Source organism: Podarcis tiliguerta, assembly GCF_965153285.1.
Source record: "Podarcis tiliguerta genome assembly, chromosome: 10".
Lineage (NCBI taxonomy): Eukaryota > Metazoa > Chordata > Lepidosauria > Squamata > Lacertidae > Podarcis > Podarcis tiliguerta.
Window position 1 is genome coordinate 62,983,678 of NC_139543.1, and position 17,162 is coordinate 63,000,839.

General features: G+C 48.2%; 1 protein-coding gene across 2 annotated transcripts in view; it reads right to left on the bottom strand.

Annotated features, from left to right (window-relative positions):
- The window catches only part of PROSER2 (proline and serine rich 2), a 37,013-nt gene that overhangs the window by 2,805 nt on the left and 17,046 nt on the right, over positions 1-17,162 (bottom strand). Inside the window, exons 2-3 of one of the 2 annotated variants that reach the window (XM_083402271.1) lie at positions 6,110-6,420; positions 81-336 (exon numbers count right to left, since the gene is read on the bottom strand). In XM_083402271.1, the coding sequence (XP_083258397.1) occupies positions 81-336; positions 6,110-6,244 (391 nt within the window). In that variant the 5' untranslated portion in view covers positions 6,245-6,420. The remainder of the gene's footprint in view (positions 1-80; positions 337-6,109; positions 6,421-17,162) is intronic. The other variant, XM_083402272.1, reaches the window with a different exon arrangement.

The following is a 17,162-nucleotide window of genomic DNA, read 5'->3' on the forward strand; positions in this document are numbered from 1 at the left end:
AAGGTCCACTTTGCTCACTGAGAGCAGACTCACATGACTATCAACACACTAAACCAGGCCCTGCCCCATCCAGTTTTTACCTGGTTCCATGTCTCCGCTAGGATCACAGTCCTGAATGCTGCTTTCCAGCACTGATTGGACCAGATCTATGATGTCTTCAGACTCCGACTGGCTGGACGTGTTTTCTTCCATTGACCTCGGAGAGTGGCAGTGGATGCCGCTGTCATGGAGAGCTTGTTCCTCCAAGTCATCTTCCAAGGCATCGATGGTTTCTTCAAAGAAGAGGAGGACGTCTTTTTCCTCGTGAGTGAGGTATTTCAGGGTCTCATCGTCATCCTGAGGGTCAACAACAGAGAGCGAGGTTTTGTGTATATATATCTATATGTTAAGACACATGTTTCCAGCCAGCCTTCAAACCCGAATCCTGAGCGATTCTTGAAGTAACCAAGAATCAGACACAACTCTGCTTCCTTGAAAATGCAACATCTCACCTTCTTCCAACCAAGGTAAGACTCATCTGATTATGGAACCAATGCGATTGATAGTCTCTGGTCTCAGGCTCCAGTTGCAACCATGTCTAGATTTTTGGATGCCATATATGGTTCACACCCTCCTCAGTTAATCCGTACAACGACCCTGTGAGGTAGTTAAGAAGCTGTATCTGACCCAAGGTCACCCAGTAAGCTTCACGACTGAATGGGGATTTGAACCCCTGATCTCCCAGGCCCTAGTCCAACCCTCTAACCACTACACCACCCTGGCTTCCCAGACTCCTTCTGCTTTGGGGCAGCTCTATTAATTAAGTAGGTAAATAAATAGGGGGAAACAAAATGTCACCTAGAGAGGAATCTGAAATATTTTCCTTGAAGCTTTATTCGTTTTATTCTGGGTTGTTTCATTTGACGTTTTAACGTGTCTTCAACCGCTTTGAGATTTGTTCTTTAAAATATAGAGCGGTATAGAAATGAAAGGAAATACTACCGTATTTTTCGCTCTATAAGATGCACCAGACCACAAGACGCACCTAGTTTTTAGAGGAAAACAAGAAAAAAAATATTCTGAATCTCAGAAGCCAGAACAGCAAGAGGGATTGCTGCGCAGTGAAAGCAGCAATCCCTCTTGCTGTTCTGGCTTCTGGGATAACTGCACAGCCTGCATTTGCACCATAAGACGCACACAGATTTCCCCTTACTTTTTAGGAGGGAAAAAGTGAGTCTTATAGAGCAAAAAATACGGTAATAATAACAACAACAGTGAATTTCATAGCGGGGTATGGCGCCTAGGTTGTGGCAACCATAACCTAGGTTCAAGGTGACATTTGGCGATTGGCGCCGTATCTGAGTTTCTAACACTGCCTGGTCCAACCCTTCTCTGGACACAAAAGGCAACATTACACATTAAAGCAGCCCATTCTCACCGTGAGCAACCAGAGGTTTATACAGGTTGCCAGGAGTTCTCCAGGATTTTAGGCACATGACATTCCCAGAAAGAGGCTACACCTCAAGCTCTCTGTCATTTATGTGGTTGGATAACATGTGGTTGGATAACAATATCTTTCTATCTATCTATCTATCTATCCTTGACTTAGACAGAACAAAGGAAAACCCCAAGGTTGCTCTGCTTGGAATATATCCTGAAGACTTTGGGTGGAGAGACTATTATTAGCAGGAGGACCTGCTGTTATCTGGAGTTGTAGAACAAACTTGGCTGTCATTAAGTCCTCAAACACCAGCAGGTTCTGAAGAAACCTCCTTCTGAGCAGTGGCGTAGCGTGGGTTGTCAGCACCCGGGGCAAGGAAAGTAATTTGCGCCCCCTAACTCGTGGATTTGCGCCCCCTAACCCTAACCCCCAGATGTTGCGCCCGATGCGGCCGGCACCCCCTGCACCCCCCACACTACGCCACTGACTGCTGCCCAGATGACAGCCCCCCTCTCGGCCTCACTGATGAAGGTGTTCCAGGTGCCATCCAACCATGTTAGGGACTCCACTCGGTATTTGTGTAGTGTTTACTCCTGAGCCTTTTCTTCTCTCATAGAATCACAGAGCTGGAAGGGACCCAAGGGTCATCTAGCCCAACCCCCTCAATGCAGGAATCTCAGCTAAAGCATTCATGACAGGAGGCCAACCGACCTGTTTAAAAACCTCCAAGGAAGGAAACTCCACCACTGGGAGATCTCTCCCAAGGCAGCAGATGTTTAGGATAAGAGTTTTCTTTCTCCTAGGTGGGCTGCCTTTCCAGGTGGACAAGCTCTTCTGCCCAACCAGAGGCTACTCAGGAGCAAACCACATGGAAGTTAGGGTCAATGTGGGGGGTCGGTGCCCCCTGGGACTGGTATGGCAGGAGGGAGACAAGCGGTAGGGGGGCGCCAGAGCCAAAGAGACTCCGCAGAACCAACTCAAACTAGTTTTGCCCTTCTCCGCTGAGTTCTCCGAGGGGGAAGGAAGACGCGGGCCGGCAGGCTGTAGCCGGCCGCCGGCGCCTGTCGAACCGGAGCCCCGATCGGTCCCGAGCATCGCGCCTCCTCCTGGACGGGCCCGCTCTCCTCCCGGCTTTGCTGCTCCACCTCCTCCTCCACCTCCTCCTCCCTGCTGCTGCTGCGCGGCTCTTTTCCCTCCCGCTTCCTCGAGGGGGGCCGGCCAAACGGAGACGACGATCCCTCACCCCAACCAAGCCTCGATTGCTTGTCCCTTCCCTCTGGACTTGCGCCCCCCCCAAATGTTGCGCCCGGTGCGGCTCGCACCCCTGGCACCCCCCACGCTACGCCACTGCTTCTGAGTCACCACTCGCTTTCCAAAACTGCTTTAGGCCTGAAACCCATGCATAGCAGATCCATCTCAATTTTTTAGGACAAAAAAAAATTTAATAAATGTCTGCTTGGAACAGAAATAAATAAATAAGCAGGGGGTTGGACTAGTTGGCCTCTGGGGGTCCCCGGCATCTCTACAATTCCATGATTCTATGAAAAGGGGCCTTGGCTGAAGGCAGGGAGGCAGCCCTCCTCCAGAGTCACAGAATTGTAGTTTTGGGAGGGACCTCAAGGGTCATCTAGCCCAACGCCCCTGCAATGTAGGAATCTTTTTGCCCAGTTTGGGATTCGAACCCATGACCCTCAAATAAAGAGTCTGGTGTTCTCCCTGACCACTGACTGTGTCAGGCCCACCACTGGGAAGGAACAAGTGGATTTGTAACCCAGCTAACCTTTCCCCTACCTGGTGCCCTTTGCAAATTACTGCAGTTGGGAGTTTCGATGCTCAGGCACCGATCTAAAATAAGACAGCCACCCTCACCACCGCATGACGGAAAGGGCAGCGAGGGGGTCAGAAGGGGGCAGTGCCAGCCCCACCCATGGGGTAAGGTGAGATGCCTTGGGTGGCCAACTGCAGTGCACTCTTTGGAAGCGGGATCTCCCCACTTCTTGGCAGGCCGTCCCCCAGCAAATGCCACATCTACAGTAAAGGTAAAAAGGTAAAGGACCCCTGGATGGTTAAGCCCAGTCAAAGGGGACTATGGGGTTGCAGCACTCATCTCGCTTTCAGGCCGAGGGAGCCGGCGTTTGTCCACAGACAGCTTTCTGGGTCATGTGGCCAGCAGGACTAAACCGCTTTTGGCGCAATGGAACACTGTGACGGAAGCCAGAGCGCACGGAAACGCTGTTTACCTTCCCGCCGGAGCAGTACCTATTTATCTACTTGCACTGGCGTGCTTTCGAACTGCTAGGTTGGCAGGAGCTGGGACAGAGCAACAGGAGCTCACTCCGTCGTAGGGATTCGAACCACCGACCTTCTGATTTGCAAGAGGCTCAGTGGTTTAGACCACAGAGCTACCTGCGTCCCTCACATTTGAAGTAGCCTCTTGGTAAATAGGAGGCACTCCTGGTCTCCTCCCAGCCTTGTTCCCAAGACAGATCTTCACTCACCCCTTCTTTTTTGTGGTTCACTGCAGGTGCCAAATTATCCTTGGCCAGCCCTAAGAGGGGGAGATCAAAGACTCTGCAGGCACCAGAGGATGTTTCCAAGGGCATTATGCTTGAAAACAAGTCCATTACTAGGGCAAAGCCTGAACCAAAAGATTCACATCTTTTGCCCTTAGCAAGGCAGTTCTAAGGGTACATTCTGCGAAGGGAGATCCAAAAATCCAATCCTGGCACGGCATTTCCTGCAAATGCAAACATTCTGCCATTTTGCTGCAGTGCAGGTTGAGAACTGTAGCATCTAAGAACTTGAGCTTGACTTTTCCCTCCTCCCTCCTATATTTTTTCCTTGTGTCATGTATTTAACATTTAAGAGGAATTTAAGATTATCTCTGTTTACCCAGGCATTTCATTGCTGAAGGATACAGTTCCTGGCAATCCTGAAATTATTAGCTGTGAGAGCAATTGATTGTTTTTAGAAGGTTTTTAAAAAGACAGTTCAACTGTGTTGTTCTATTACTGACATGTTTGGCACCCTGTGTTCCCTTCAGAGGGAAACAAATAAATTACTCTCTTTACATTGTGAGTTGAGTGCTGGGACCATATTAGAACCAATATTTGTAAGCCACTCTTGTTGGCTAGAGAGCAGTTTATTTATGCTCTAAACTATTTTTAAAATAATAATAATAATAATAATAATAATAATAATAATAACAACAACAACAACAACACACACACAGACATTTCCCTACTAAGAAGTATAGTCTCATTTCAAGAGAAGGCAACTTGCCCCATGCATTTCAGACAGAATTCTGCTCAAACAATTTGCCACCGGAAATCTCTTAATTCCAGGTGAGACTTTAAAACCACTACTATCCATCACTGCAGCACAATTAAGTTGTTCCCACCCACATAAACACTACCTCAAAAAAAAAAAAAGCATGGCTTACCAAAAAAACAAAACACAAAATCTGGGGTTGCAGCCTAATTAAAGGATTAGAAAAACGGGAAGAGCAACCTTCCTCACCTCAGCCAAAGATAGCTTTTCCTTACACATCAGGTGTTTAAGACAAATCACTCAGAAACGGCCAACAATTGTCCCAGGTACAACTCAATTGTGGTTTTAAGTTGCACATTCAGACTTTTAATAGCTGCTCTTAAAGGTATTTTACAAAAGGCAAGGCAGCTGGGTGGAAACTTGCCCTGAGGTAAGTTCAGCTGTGGAATCCCGGCTCACTAATCCCTGTGGATTTGCGTCTTTCGAAGGCGCTGCCCAGCATCTGCCTTATGGCCCCCGCATTTATTTAGCTGCATGTCTCAACCCTGCTGAAAAAAGATTTTGCGTTTACACACTAGACATTTTCTTTGGAACAGGGCTGGGCATCTGTGCCGTCGACTCAATTATTTTTTAAAGCCTATGTTTTGTTAAAGGCAGAAGAGGCATTTTGAACAACAAGCCCGATGTGATAATGACAAAACACAAATCAAATTTAAGTGGTATCGAGAAACAATGGCATTTATCGTATTTTCCGGCATATAAGTCGACTGGGCTTTTCCAGTTAAAATATAGAGTTTGGGATATACTCACCGTATAAGACTACATCTCTTCCAACGCACACCAAATAAAAATTAAAAAAACAAGTCTCCAGTCCGGCTCAGAAATCCGCTCCACTTCCCAGTGGCCGGGGGCTTCTGGGGCCAATTTTCAAGCGTATTTCTGCCTCATCTAGAGAGCTTGGTGTCCTCTGATTTAATTTGCTGTCGTTTTATCCTTTGGTGGGGAGCTGCTGCTGTAGCCGGCGTATAAGATGACCCCCAACCTTTGAGAAGATTTTCCTGGGTTAAAAAGTAGTCTTATACGCCAGAAAATACAGTATTTTTCAAGTGTGCTGTGACCACAACTGTAATGGTCTCCAGCCCACAGCAGCCTTCCTCAGCTCTGCTCACAGAGTTACGTTTGTGCAGGTGAGGTATTTGAAAAAAGCCACGTAGCCAGTAAATAAATGAACGAAGTCTTTAAAGCAGCATCGTGGCACTTTAAACAGTCATGGCTTCCCCCAAAGAATCCTGGGAAGAACCCTAGTCTCAACCTAACCTACCTCACAGGGTTGTTGTTTTCCTTGGAGGAAAAGTTGGGATAGAAGTGCCATCAATGGATAAGAGAGGCAACAACCAGGATGAAAACCAGGCTACCTACCAGTGTCGAACATTTTCTCCTTGGGCGATTCTTTCCGCTCTCCAGGTGATGCTTTTTTTCAAAGCTACCGAACTGGCACTGGGGAGGGATCTCGCAGACCATTCCCGAGTAATCCGACATCACGCTCCTAGGCATCCCACCCAAAAAGGGGGACAGCGCGCTCCTTGAAACCGGGGCGGGGGGGCCTTCTCTGGTCAAGCGTCGTGGAGAGATGAGAAACCGCTCACACAAGAAGACTCTCGGGCATCTCTGCACAGGATCGAGAAGGAAGAAAGGAGGTGGCTGGATACGAAGGTCTGGTGGCTCCAATGCTGAAATGAGATTACGAATGATTTCAGTCAGTGGCTCTGGGAGTTTCTGCTAGGCTTCTGCCCAGCTGATGTTCCTGTGAACCCTCTCACACCAAACATCACACAGAAGGGGCACCCCTCAAGCCATTGCTTCTCATCAATTTCCCCCAACAACTCTGTACTCTACAAAGGTTCCCCACCCCTCATAAAAAACCCACAAACCACCCCAGCATCGGTTTAATGTTGCCAGCCCCCCTGGGCAGTGGTATATTCAAAGGCAGGGTAGGAACACTTCGGATAAATTGTTGGGTTGGCATCGATCTCAAGAGACAATGGAGTGAGCCTCCAGGGGTCAGTCAGTCAGTTTTATTGCACATAGCCAAAGGCTGCCGCAGTGTGCACAGAATCATTCAATGATTAAAAGAAAATATACTGGATTGATACAAAAAATATATTATCAAGACATTACCTACTCTAAACAGAGCTATAAAAGTATCTTAATATACAAATTAAGACATTAAACAATAAAGTTCATAAGCTAGAATTATCACATGGCCACTAATATAATAAAAAATATAGGGGGCCGCCCCGGGGCACAAGGCCAGGCCGTGTGTATGGAGGTCCTGGGCAAGGTAATGGACCCCTGAATGGTTAAGTCCAGTCAAAGGCAACTATGGGGTGCAGCGCTCATCTCCGCTTTCAGGCCGAGGGAGCCGGCGTTTGTCCACAGACAGCTTTCCAGGTCATGTGGCCAACATGACTAAACTGCTTCTGGCGCATGGGACACTGTGATGGAAACCAGAGTACACAGAAACGCCGTTTACCTGGGATGCCCAGATGACAAGACCCCCTCACAGCCTCACTGATGTGGAAGGCAGAGCAAAATGTTTGGCACCAGCTTGGCTGTAGAAGTTGCCGGAAGGAGGCGTACAAGGCCCCACCCAACCGCCTTAGGGACTCCATTTTGGTTTTTGCGTAGAGTTTATTCCTTAGCATTTTCTTCTCCTGAAGATAGCCTCCTTTCTCACATCTAATCTTTGGTACTTGGGCTCGCTTGCTTTCCTCTCCCATCCTCATCCCTTTTTTTCCTTTTGTGTCGTATCTTTTGGGATTGTTTTAAGCCCAAGGGCAGGGACTGCACTGTTTTTTTATTGATTTGTAAGCTGCTCTGACAATGACAAACCTAGACAGCTTCTTAAAAAGCAGAGACACCACCTTGCCAACAAAGTCCTGTATAGTTAAAGCTATGGTTTTCCCAGTAGCGATGCGTGGAAGTGAGAGCTGGACTACAAAGAAGGCTGATCACCGGAGAATTGATGCTTTTGAATTATGGTGCTGGAGGAGACTCTTGAGAGTCCCATGGACTGCAAGAAGATCAAACCTATCCATTCTGAAGGAAATCAGCCCTGAGTGCTCACTGGAAGGACAGATCCTGAAGCTGAGGCTCCAATATTTTGGCCACCTCATGAGAAGAGAAGACTCCCTGGAAAAGACCCTGATGTGGGGAAAGATGGAGGGTACAAGGAGAAGGGGACGACAGAGGACGAGATGGTTGGACAGTGTTCTCGAAGCTACCAGCATGAGTTTGACCAAACTGTGGGAGGCAGTGGAAGACAGGGGTGCCTGGTGTGCTCTGGTCCAGGGGGTCACGAAGAAATGGAAACGGAAATGACTAAACAACAACAACAACAACAACAAGAAAGCTGCTCTGGGAGCCTTCCAAGCTGAGAGCAGGGTGCAGCGCTTTGAACCGGCACACACCCAGTTGCCTCCCCAAGCCTTTCAACGCAGCTCCCCAGCAGATGGGGCAACACGCCCCCTCCAATGGCTCACCCAGGGAGTGCCATTCCCACAGGTCTCGAGACCTAGGTCTGAATATTCCCACATTACGGCAATGTGCGATTCCACCCGTTCCCTGCATTTGCTCTTTTAAAATGTCGAAGCTGCGAAGATTCGCAGGGGAAGGAACCCACACCTCCTCCTACAATCTATTTCCCCCACGGGATGCCAAGACGATTGCCTAGGTAACCAGCCGGGGCTCATATTAAAGAGCATCCCTCCGAGATGGAACAGCAGGCTTGCAGGAAAGCTCTCCTCTCGACCTTCAGTCGCATTAAAAATTAAAGTTATTCGCAACAGGGCTTAAGCAGTGGGTCGCTGCTGAACTATTATGGAGGTATTAGAAGTGTCTGCGTACAAGGACCAGGATGAGGGAAGAGAGGGGCCCTGCTGTGAGGTTTGTGGGTCAGAGGAAGTGGGTCACTTTGCCCCACACTAACCCAGCACCTGAAGCAACAGGCTTTGCTTCAGCACCCTGTAAAGGTAAAGGGACCCCTGACCATTAGGTCCAGTCGTGGCCAACTCTGGGGTTGCGACGCTCATCTCGCTTTATTGGCCGAGGGAGCCGGCGTACAGCTTCTGGGTCATGTGGCCAGCATGACTAAGCCACTTCTGGCGAACCAGAGCAGAGCACGGAAACGCTGTTTACCTTCCCGCTGGAGCGGTACCTATTTATCTACACGCACTTTGACGTGCTTTTGAAATGCTAGGTTGGCAGGAGCAGGGACCGAGCAACGGGAGCTCACCCCGTTGCAGGGAATCGAACCGCCGACCTTCTGATCGGCAAGTCCTAGGCTCTGTGGTTTAACCCACCCTGTAGCTACTCGCAACTCAGCCATGCTCACTCCACTGCAGTGGCGTAGCGTGGGGGGTGCAGGGGGACCCGGCCGCACCGGGCGCAACATCTGGGGGTTAGGATTAGGGGGCGCAAATCCACGGGTTAGGGGGCGCAAATTACTTGCCTTGCCCCGGGTGCTGACAACCCACGCTACGCCACTGCTCCACCGTGCCACTCACGGCTAAGAGGGTTTGGGATCTTAAGCCCGTTTGCAGCCACATTCAAGGGCCATATCCAAGGGATGGCTCAGTCAGTACAGCACAAGGCTCTTCATGTCAAGGCTGTGGGTTCGAGCCCCACGTTGGGCTAAAGATGTCTGCGTGGCTCCCTACCAGAGAAGAATGGCAGATTAAACGGATGGGACTAGGCTGAAATGGCAAAAATGACCGGAGGAATTAGGAATCAGGAAGACCAAAAAATTTAAGAAGGAACAGGGAAGATATATAATTTCCCTTAAAAATCATTGCAAGCAATTAAAATTATTAGTAGGATCGGAATGGTACTTGTAGTTGAATGTTGGACTATGGTTGTAATGGTGATTTAATAGAACTGGATTAATAGAGAAGATGCAGGAGGAAAAAAGTTAACATAAGGACCCACAAAGGGGAGGAGGGAAGTCAATGGGAATTTATGGAATTCTCTTTTTGTTTTGATTGTTTGACGATTGTGAATTTCAAAATCTGAAAATTATTTTTTTTTAAAGACACCTGCATGCCAAGGGGCTCGACTAGAAGACCTCTGTGGGTCCCTTCCTCCAACTCCACGATTCTAAGATTCAAGGCCATCTTTTCTCTCGCACAGACACAAAATTAATTCCTGGCTAGGAGATCTCTTGGATGAAGCAATGCATTAGAATGCATTACCTGCGAAACGATACAATTTTTAAAAAGTACAAGAAGCTACATGAAGCAGAAATCACCTAAGCCGGTAGAGCACAAGACTCTTTAATCTCAAGAGTCCTGGGTTCGAGTTCAGCCATGAAACTCAACTGGTGGCCTTGGGCCAATCACTCACTCTCAGCCTCGCCTACCTCTCCCAGGGGTGTTGTGAGGTTAAAATGGAGAGGGGAAGAGAAGAAGGTACAGCCGCTTGAGCTGTGGATGTATTAAATAAATGAAAGATTACTGTTCAGCTCCTTTTAACCTTCCATTAACGTATCCCGCTCTTCCCCATGGGCTCAGGACAGCCAAGAGCATTTCCCACACACCCTAGATGTTGATTGTTCTGTCCCCAAAGCACCTGCCATCCAAGGTAAGCAAATCTAGCAATAAATGACATTTTGCTCCGGCCAAGATGCAATCTCTCATAAAACAGCTTGTTGCGCCTTCCAGGAAACTGGGATTAAGAGCTTTGCTGAATCAGCAAGTTACTCCCTAGCCTATTTTAAGATGATGCAAGGCAACGCTGAATGTTGAAGCTGGAAAAAAGGCAAAATCGGAAGGTGGTCAGCTGAGCATTGTGCTTATTGAAAGGACATGGACTCCCCACCCACCCACCCCCTTTTTCCTTTGGGGGGGGGGCTTTTGATTCAAGCACTGGCTTTAAGAGCAGCGAGATCGGTTCTTCCAAACGGGAACTCATCCAAAGATTTAAGATAAGCAACATGGGCTTCAGTGAAACAAATATCGCTGAGTACATTTAAAAATAGATTCCAGTTTGGTGGGAAATGTTTTTGGGTGTGTTTTTGTTTTTAAGAAAGAAAGAAATTGATCAACATTACAAGGACAGGACTATTCCAGAACGACAGCGGTACACACAGAAAGATGTCAGCAAAAATGAACGTTTTATAACTGTGGGAAGCAGGATTCTAGACTAGAAAGACCTTTTGGTCTAATCCGGCATGTTATGTCACTTGGAACAGGGCCACCATCTTGTCTTTCATTGTGGCCCAATATTCATTCTTGGGGCCTCATCTGCCCCAACAATTGCTGTTGTGGCTTATCCCCAAAAATGTTGGGAATTATAGCTTGGGGAATGCACCAAGGATAAGGGATCAAAAGCACCCATCATGGAACTACAGTTTCCAGGATTCTCTGGTGAGAGAGAATAATTGTTAAACCAGGCAGGTCCTTAAGGTGTGGTGGTTACACCTAAAGATGCAGGGAGGCATCTTAACTCAAGACCCTTCAGATGTTAGGTAAAGGTAAAGGGACGCCTGACCATTAGGTCCAGTTGTGACCGACTCTGGGGTTGCGTTGCTCATCTCGCTTTACTGGCCGAGGGAGCCGGCGTACAGCTTCCGGGTCATGTGGCCAGCAGGACTAAGCCGCTTCTGGCGAACCAGAGCAGTGCACGGAAACGCCGTTTATCTTCCCACCGGAGCGGTACCTATTTATCTACTTGCACTTTGACATGCTTTTGAACTGCTAGGTTGGCAGGAGCAGGGACCGAGCAACGGGAGCTCACCCCGTCGCGGGGATTCGAACCGCCAACCTTCTGATCAGCAAGTCCTAGGCTCTGTGGTTTAACCCACAGCACCACCCACGTCCCCGCCAAATGTTGCTGGACTCCAACTCCCATCAGCCCCAGCCAGGATGGCCAATGGTCAGGGACGATGGGAGTTGAAGTTCAGCAGTATCTGGGTGGCTGCAGGCTCATCTTTAAATCTATAGGGGAAAAACAATGTATAGGTGTCCACAATTGATGTGCAACAGCAACAGATTGCATTGCAGCGACCTGGCAGTGGCCGGAAAGGGGGGCAGGTGCGTAATGGGTTTATGCGCACTCTGCCATTGCATGCAATTATCCATGGTTGCCTGTATCTTTTCAGCATCATGCTGCCGTGCAGACCATATGACCTATTTTCTCTCCAGCCTTTTGGCTGCAAAGCTCTAAGATCTGACTCAGTTCCACAAGTGCGATTATTGACAGGCAAGGCCTATCGAGTTATTTGGGGTTTACTCCCCAAGTGTGCCATGGGACACGGGTGGCGCTGTGGTCTAAACCACTGAGCCTCTTGGGCTTGCCGATCGGAAGGTCGGCAGTTCGAATCCCCGCGACGGGGTGAGCTCCTGTTGCTTGAGATGCCCAAGGTAGAGGACAAAAGCACCACCATGATCCCAAAATTCTCACTTTTTTGAGTATGGAATCTGAAATTCTATCACATGCCCTCCAACATTCCTTTGATGAAAATAGGGACATCCTATTCAATTATTAGGGACGTGGGTGGCGCTGTGGGTTAAACCACAGAGCCTAGGACTTGCCGATCAGAAGGTCGGTGGTTGGAATCCCTGCGACAGGGTGAGCTCCCCTTCCTCAGTCCCTGCTCCTGCCAACCTAGCAGTTCAAAAGCACAAAGTGCAAGTAGATAAATAGGTACCGCTCTGGCGGGAAGGTAAACGGCATTTCCGTGTGCTGCTCTGCTTTCGCCAGAAGCGGCTTAGTCATGCTGGCCACATGACCCGGAAAAACTGTCTGCGGACAAACGCCGGCTCCCTCAGCCAATAAAGCGAGATGAGTGCTGCAACCGCAGAGTCGTTGGCGACTGGATTTAACTGTTAGGGGTCCTTTATCTTTACCCCCAGTTGTGCCAGTCCAGGAAATCAGACAGCAGTCTGGAAAATGCTCACAACACTAGTTATGATGACCAAATTCAATTTGCTCTGGTTTCTGGTCTTTCTGGATTTCCAGGCATAGCTTAGTGTTGAGAGAAGAACTCTTGAGTAAGCAAGCTGTACGCAGGCCTGCAGCTAGCTACACATTGCTACACAATGTCATACTGCTTTTATTTTGTAGGATCATAGAACGATAGAGTTGGAAGGAACCCAAAGGCCATCTAGTCCAGCCCTCTGCAATGCAGGGGTCACAGCTAAAGCTTTCCCGCCTTCGTGTGACCAGTGATGGAAATTCCCCAGGTGCATTTTCTGCCTGGCGTGGGTCCAACTGCGACCACGTGGTGATCTCTGGATGCTAGGATTGTGACTTAGGAAAGCAAAAGGTCACTTAGAGAAGGATCAGAAATATTTTACTCGAAGCCTAAATTTGTTTTTATTCTGGATTGTTTTATTTGATGTTTTAATGTATTGGAAACCACTTTGAGAAATGGAATTAGTAATAATAATACTAATAACAACAACAACAACAACAATGATTCCATTGGTAAAAAGGCACCTAGACATTCCGTTGTGGTCGCCATAACTTGGCAATTAGATTCTATACTTGAGTTTCTAACACTGTGTGTGACCCATAGCTTTCTGCTGAAATCCTGCTACTTTTTATATCACAAACATTATCACATATAAGACATATATACCACTGCTATAGCATAAGAGTGCACATCAGAACAGCAATAATATGGCATCATCATCATCATTATTATTATTGAAGCCTTATTTACCTAGGGATCCATTAGCCACGCCATCCCCTGGACCTCGGAGGGAACAAAAGTACCAGGAAAGCAAAATCTTCTTTGGAGAAAAAGAGTTTATTGAGATCTGAGCACAGAGTCAAGGTCTGTACTCAGAGACAGCCTGCTGGTTAGTTCCCAGAAATACACTGGCTGTAAAGCAAGACACTTCAGCAGACTTTCTTATACCCCCAGACTTCCCCAATCGGCTAGCAAATATTGTTTGCTTAACACATTTTATTGCTTGCTAAACATTCCTGTCTTTCTGCTAAGCCAAGCACTCCCTTCGTATCTCTTCTTATTCTTGCATTACTTAAAGCAGAAGCAAAGCAGGAAACATCTTGCTAGTGGTTTTTAGTTGACAGCAGTTTCTGGCTAGGCAGGAAGCGACCTTCTGACCTGTAGCTAGCATCAGCAGTTTCAAGTAGCTGGTTAGACAGGAAACGGCCTCCTGACCTGTCTGATTTAGACTTTGCAAATAACTGCAATTTTGGGCTGTTTTGAGCTTGTGTAACCATCCTAGCAGAGTGCCGGAATTTACTATGTGTAGATAATATTAATGATTAACCGTTCCCCTCTCCCTTCACTCCGTCCTCTTCTTTTGAACAATCTATTACTTAGATTCGTTCTGGGGTAGGGGTCTATATTCTCTCATTACAGCAATCACGCGAGGTCCCATCATGCGAGACATCATCTTTTTCATCATATGTTGCAGGCATTGCATTAAGCAGGGTATACAGAAGCAGAAAAGCAATAGAAGCATTATTGGGCCTATTCTCCCCACAAATACGATACCGTTCATGCCAACAGAAATACGAGAGCATCCATATGACAAGGGCGGTACATATCACTCCTACCCACCAAACCCAATATCTCCATGGTTCCTCCCACCAATATTCAGGGGGTGTGCTCATTGTTGAAGAGCCCACTGATATTTGTGCCCGACTATCTGTTGAGCCTCAAGGATGAGAGCCCACCGGTGAGCTGATGCTCCCACTATGTGGGTCAATTTTTCTATTAGCCCTGTTGGGTGGATTGAACTCTCGTGCTGCCTCCCTAGTGACCAGAGCATATGGAAGCTGAAATCCTGGGGTGGCAATTCTTACTGGCACTTGTTTAGTAATTTCAATGCACACCTGGCTCAGGCTCCCATCTATCACCTGGGTTAAGAGTAGGACCTGGTCTATCAAATGAGGTTGGTACAGTGCTCTACCTTCCAGATAACAGTTGACTACCCTCCCACAACAGCAAGAGCGGTACAGAACTAGATAGATTTCGATCGTCTCTACAGCTTCCCGTAAGAGCACTGTCCACGCATGCTGGTCAGTGGTGTGGGAGAGGAGCCACAACGGGGCAGTGGGGTGTCTCAATACGGTAATCTCATCAAATCCCAGTTTCCAATAGCCATAGAGCACACCATCTCTTACCACCGGTAAGACGAACCAGTCGTAGCAGAGGCCAGCAGGCCAATAGGGTTGGTATGGTTCGGTAGGGTCAGGGCAATAAGACATAGAGCAAGTCAATAAAGAAAATAAGAGAGAAAAGAGAAAGTCTTTGTAACTGTCCTTGTGATGATTAGTCGCAGGATCTCGTTGCCCGTGGCCTAACGCTTTTTCCTGGTAGCGTCAGACACAAGGTGATGATCAACTTCAGAGGGTCAGCGGGATTTCTTTTGCAAGTCCAGACACCCTTCTTCAGATGCGTGTGATGTACCCAGGGGATCACCTCGACTACTTTCACTGCAGTTAGGGATGAGGGGGTCGCCAGACGCTGTCACTCAGAGGGACTGGTGAACCGGCTCAGCGAGACTGCCACGGGACTGCAGGTGTACGCTTGAGGGAATACCTGGAAAGAAAGCAAACACACACAACAAACACAGGGATTGCACTTGTTCTTGGGTGATGTGATCTCCCATCTGCCCAAACCGGCGGGGATGCCTCGGACGAAAGGGGTTGGCCTGCCATATAGAAGTTCAAAGGGTGATAGTTCTCAGTCTCTTGGTTGGCGCACAGGGCACATTTTGGGATATAGCAGCAGTTAGTTATAGCAGCAGTTAGTTGAGGTAGAATATTCTCCCAAGGTGCGCCTTAGCAGCTGGGCCTCCCAAATGGGTGGACTCGTGGTAATTCTTTACAATTGTGCTGGCCAGATGTTGGGGCACAAAAACACGGCTGTCCGGTCCTTCCTGGAGCGTTGCTCCTTCTTGGCTGGTCCACTGCTGTTCATCAAGGGTGTAACGTGGTTCCACATCGTCTGGAGTGAGTTCTGGTACCAATATCAAAAGTCCCGGTGGTGCCTCTAAATTGGCTGGAGAACAAATGTCTACGTTGGGGGCGCTGCCTGCGGGCGCCCCTCCCATCCAATTCTTCACCGTGCGTAGAGATATCAGCAAGGCGGTCGTCACTGGAGGGGATCTTCAGGATGCTGAGACACAGTCCAATCTGAAGCAGCTTTCTTATGTGGTGGACCCAAGGGGTGGTGCCAGCGACCTTCACAGCTGTGGGTGTGGAGAGCAGATGGGCCCTTCCAGCACGGCGGCAGTGGTGCCTGGGACCAGTCTCATCCACACCTCGTCACCTGGCTCAAACTGGTCATGCAAGAAGTTCGGGCCTGGGTTGAGAGAGAAAATCTCGAGAGAGAGACTGTACATAATTGTTCAATTCCACATCTTGAGCAGGGATAGGTGAAAGCATGCACACATAAGGAACCGGTCTCCCAAACATCACTTCAAAAGGGTGACAAGTGAATACGTTTCAATGGGAGGCTACAGACTCTAAGCAAAGCCAAGGGCAACATGGACACCCAATTAGACCCTGTTTCTTGGGTCAATGGTTTTTTTTTTTTTTTCAAAGTCCTGTTCATCCTTTCCTCTTTTCCAGAACTTTGGGGCCTATATGCGGTACCCACCATCTTCCTTCTTCACTGGCAACAGTGGGGTGTTTCACTGTGATTGGCATTGTTTCAAGATTCCATGTTGAAGCAATCGCCTCAAATGCACCCACACTCCTTCAGCTGCCTGTCGTGGGATGGGGTATTGGTTTTTATCTTTCGCCCATAGTCCAGGGTCAACATCATGAGGCAGGCTAACAGGGAGGATTCCCTCCTCTTCTTTTACCATCATCAAGCACCAATGGTCTCTCAGGGGCATTTCTAAAGAAAACTCTCCTGCTGGTCCAGTTGTCATCATTACTTCCCCCATTGGTTGGAAGGAAATCTGGGCTTGTAATTTTGTTAACAAGTCTTGGCCCAATAAAGGAATGGGACACTCTGGTATATACAAAAAAATTGTGCTGGACTACTTGGCCACCTAGGCAGCAGGTAACAGACTGCAAAAAACGGGGCCTTTTGTGATTTACCTGTGGCCCCAATTATATTAACCACTTGGTTTGTGGGTTTTGTTACAGGCACAGGTAAGACTGAGTGGGCAGCTCCCTTGTTCACCTTCTCCTACCTGTAATAAGGTAGCTAGGTTAAGGGCTGTGGTAACCTGAAACTTCAGGCGTGAATGTAATAACAGCATCTGGCACTTCCTCATTTTCGCTTGTGATAGGAAATAGGTGCCTTTCATGTCAAGTAAGGCTGGGACTGCATGTGGAGTCACACAGGTGGTGTCCTGTCCAAACGTGAATTTTATCTGCCTTCGTGAGTAGGGTGGCCACTGCCACAATCGCTTTCATACAGGGGGGGGGCAATCTCTGTTCTGTTGGGGTTAGCTTCTCTGACAAGTATGCGACGGGTTGC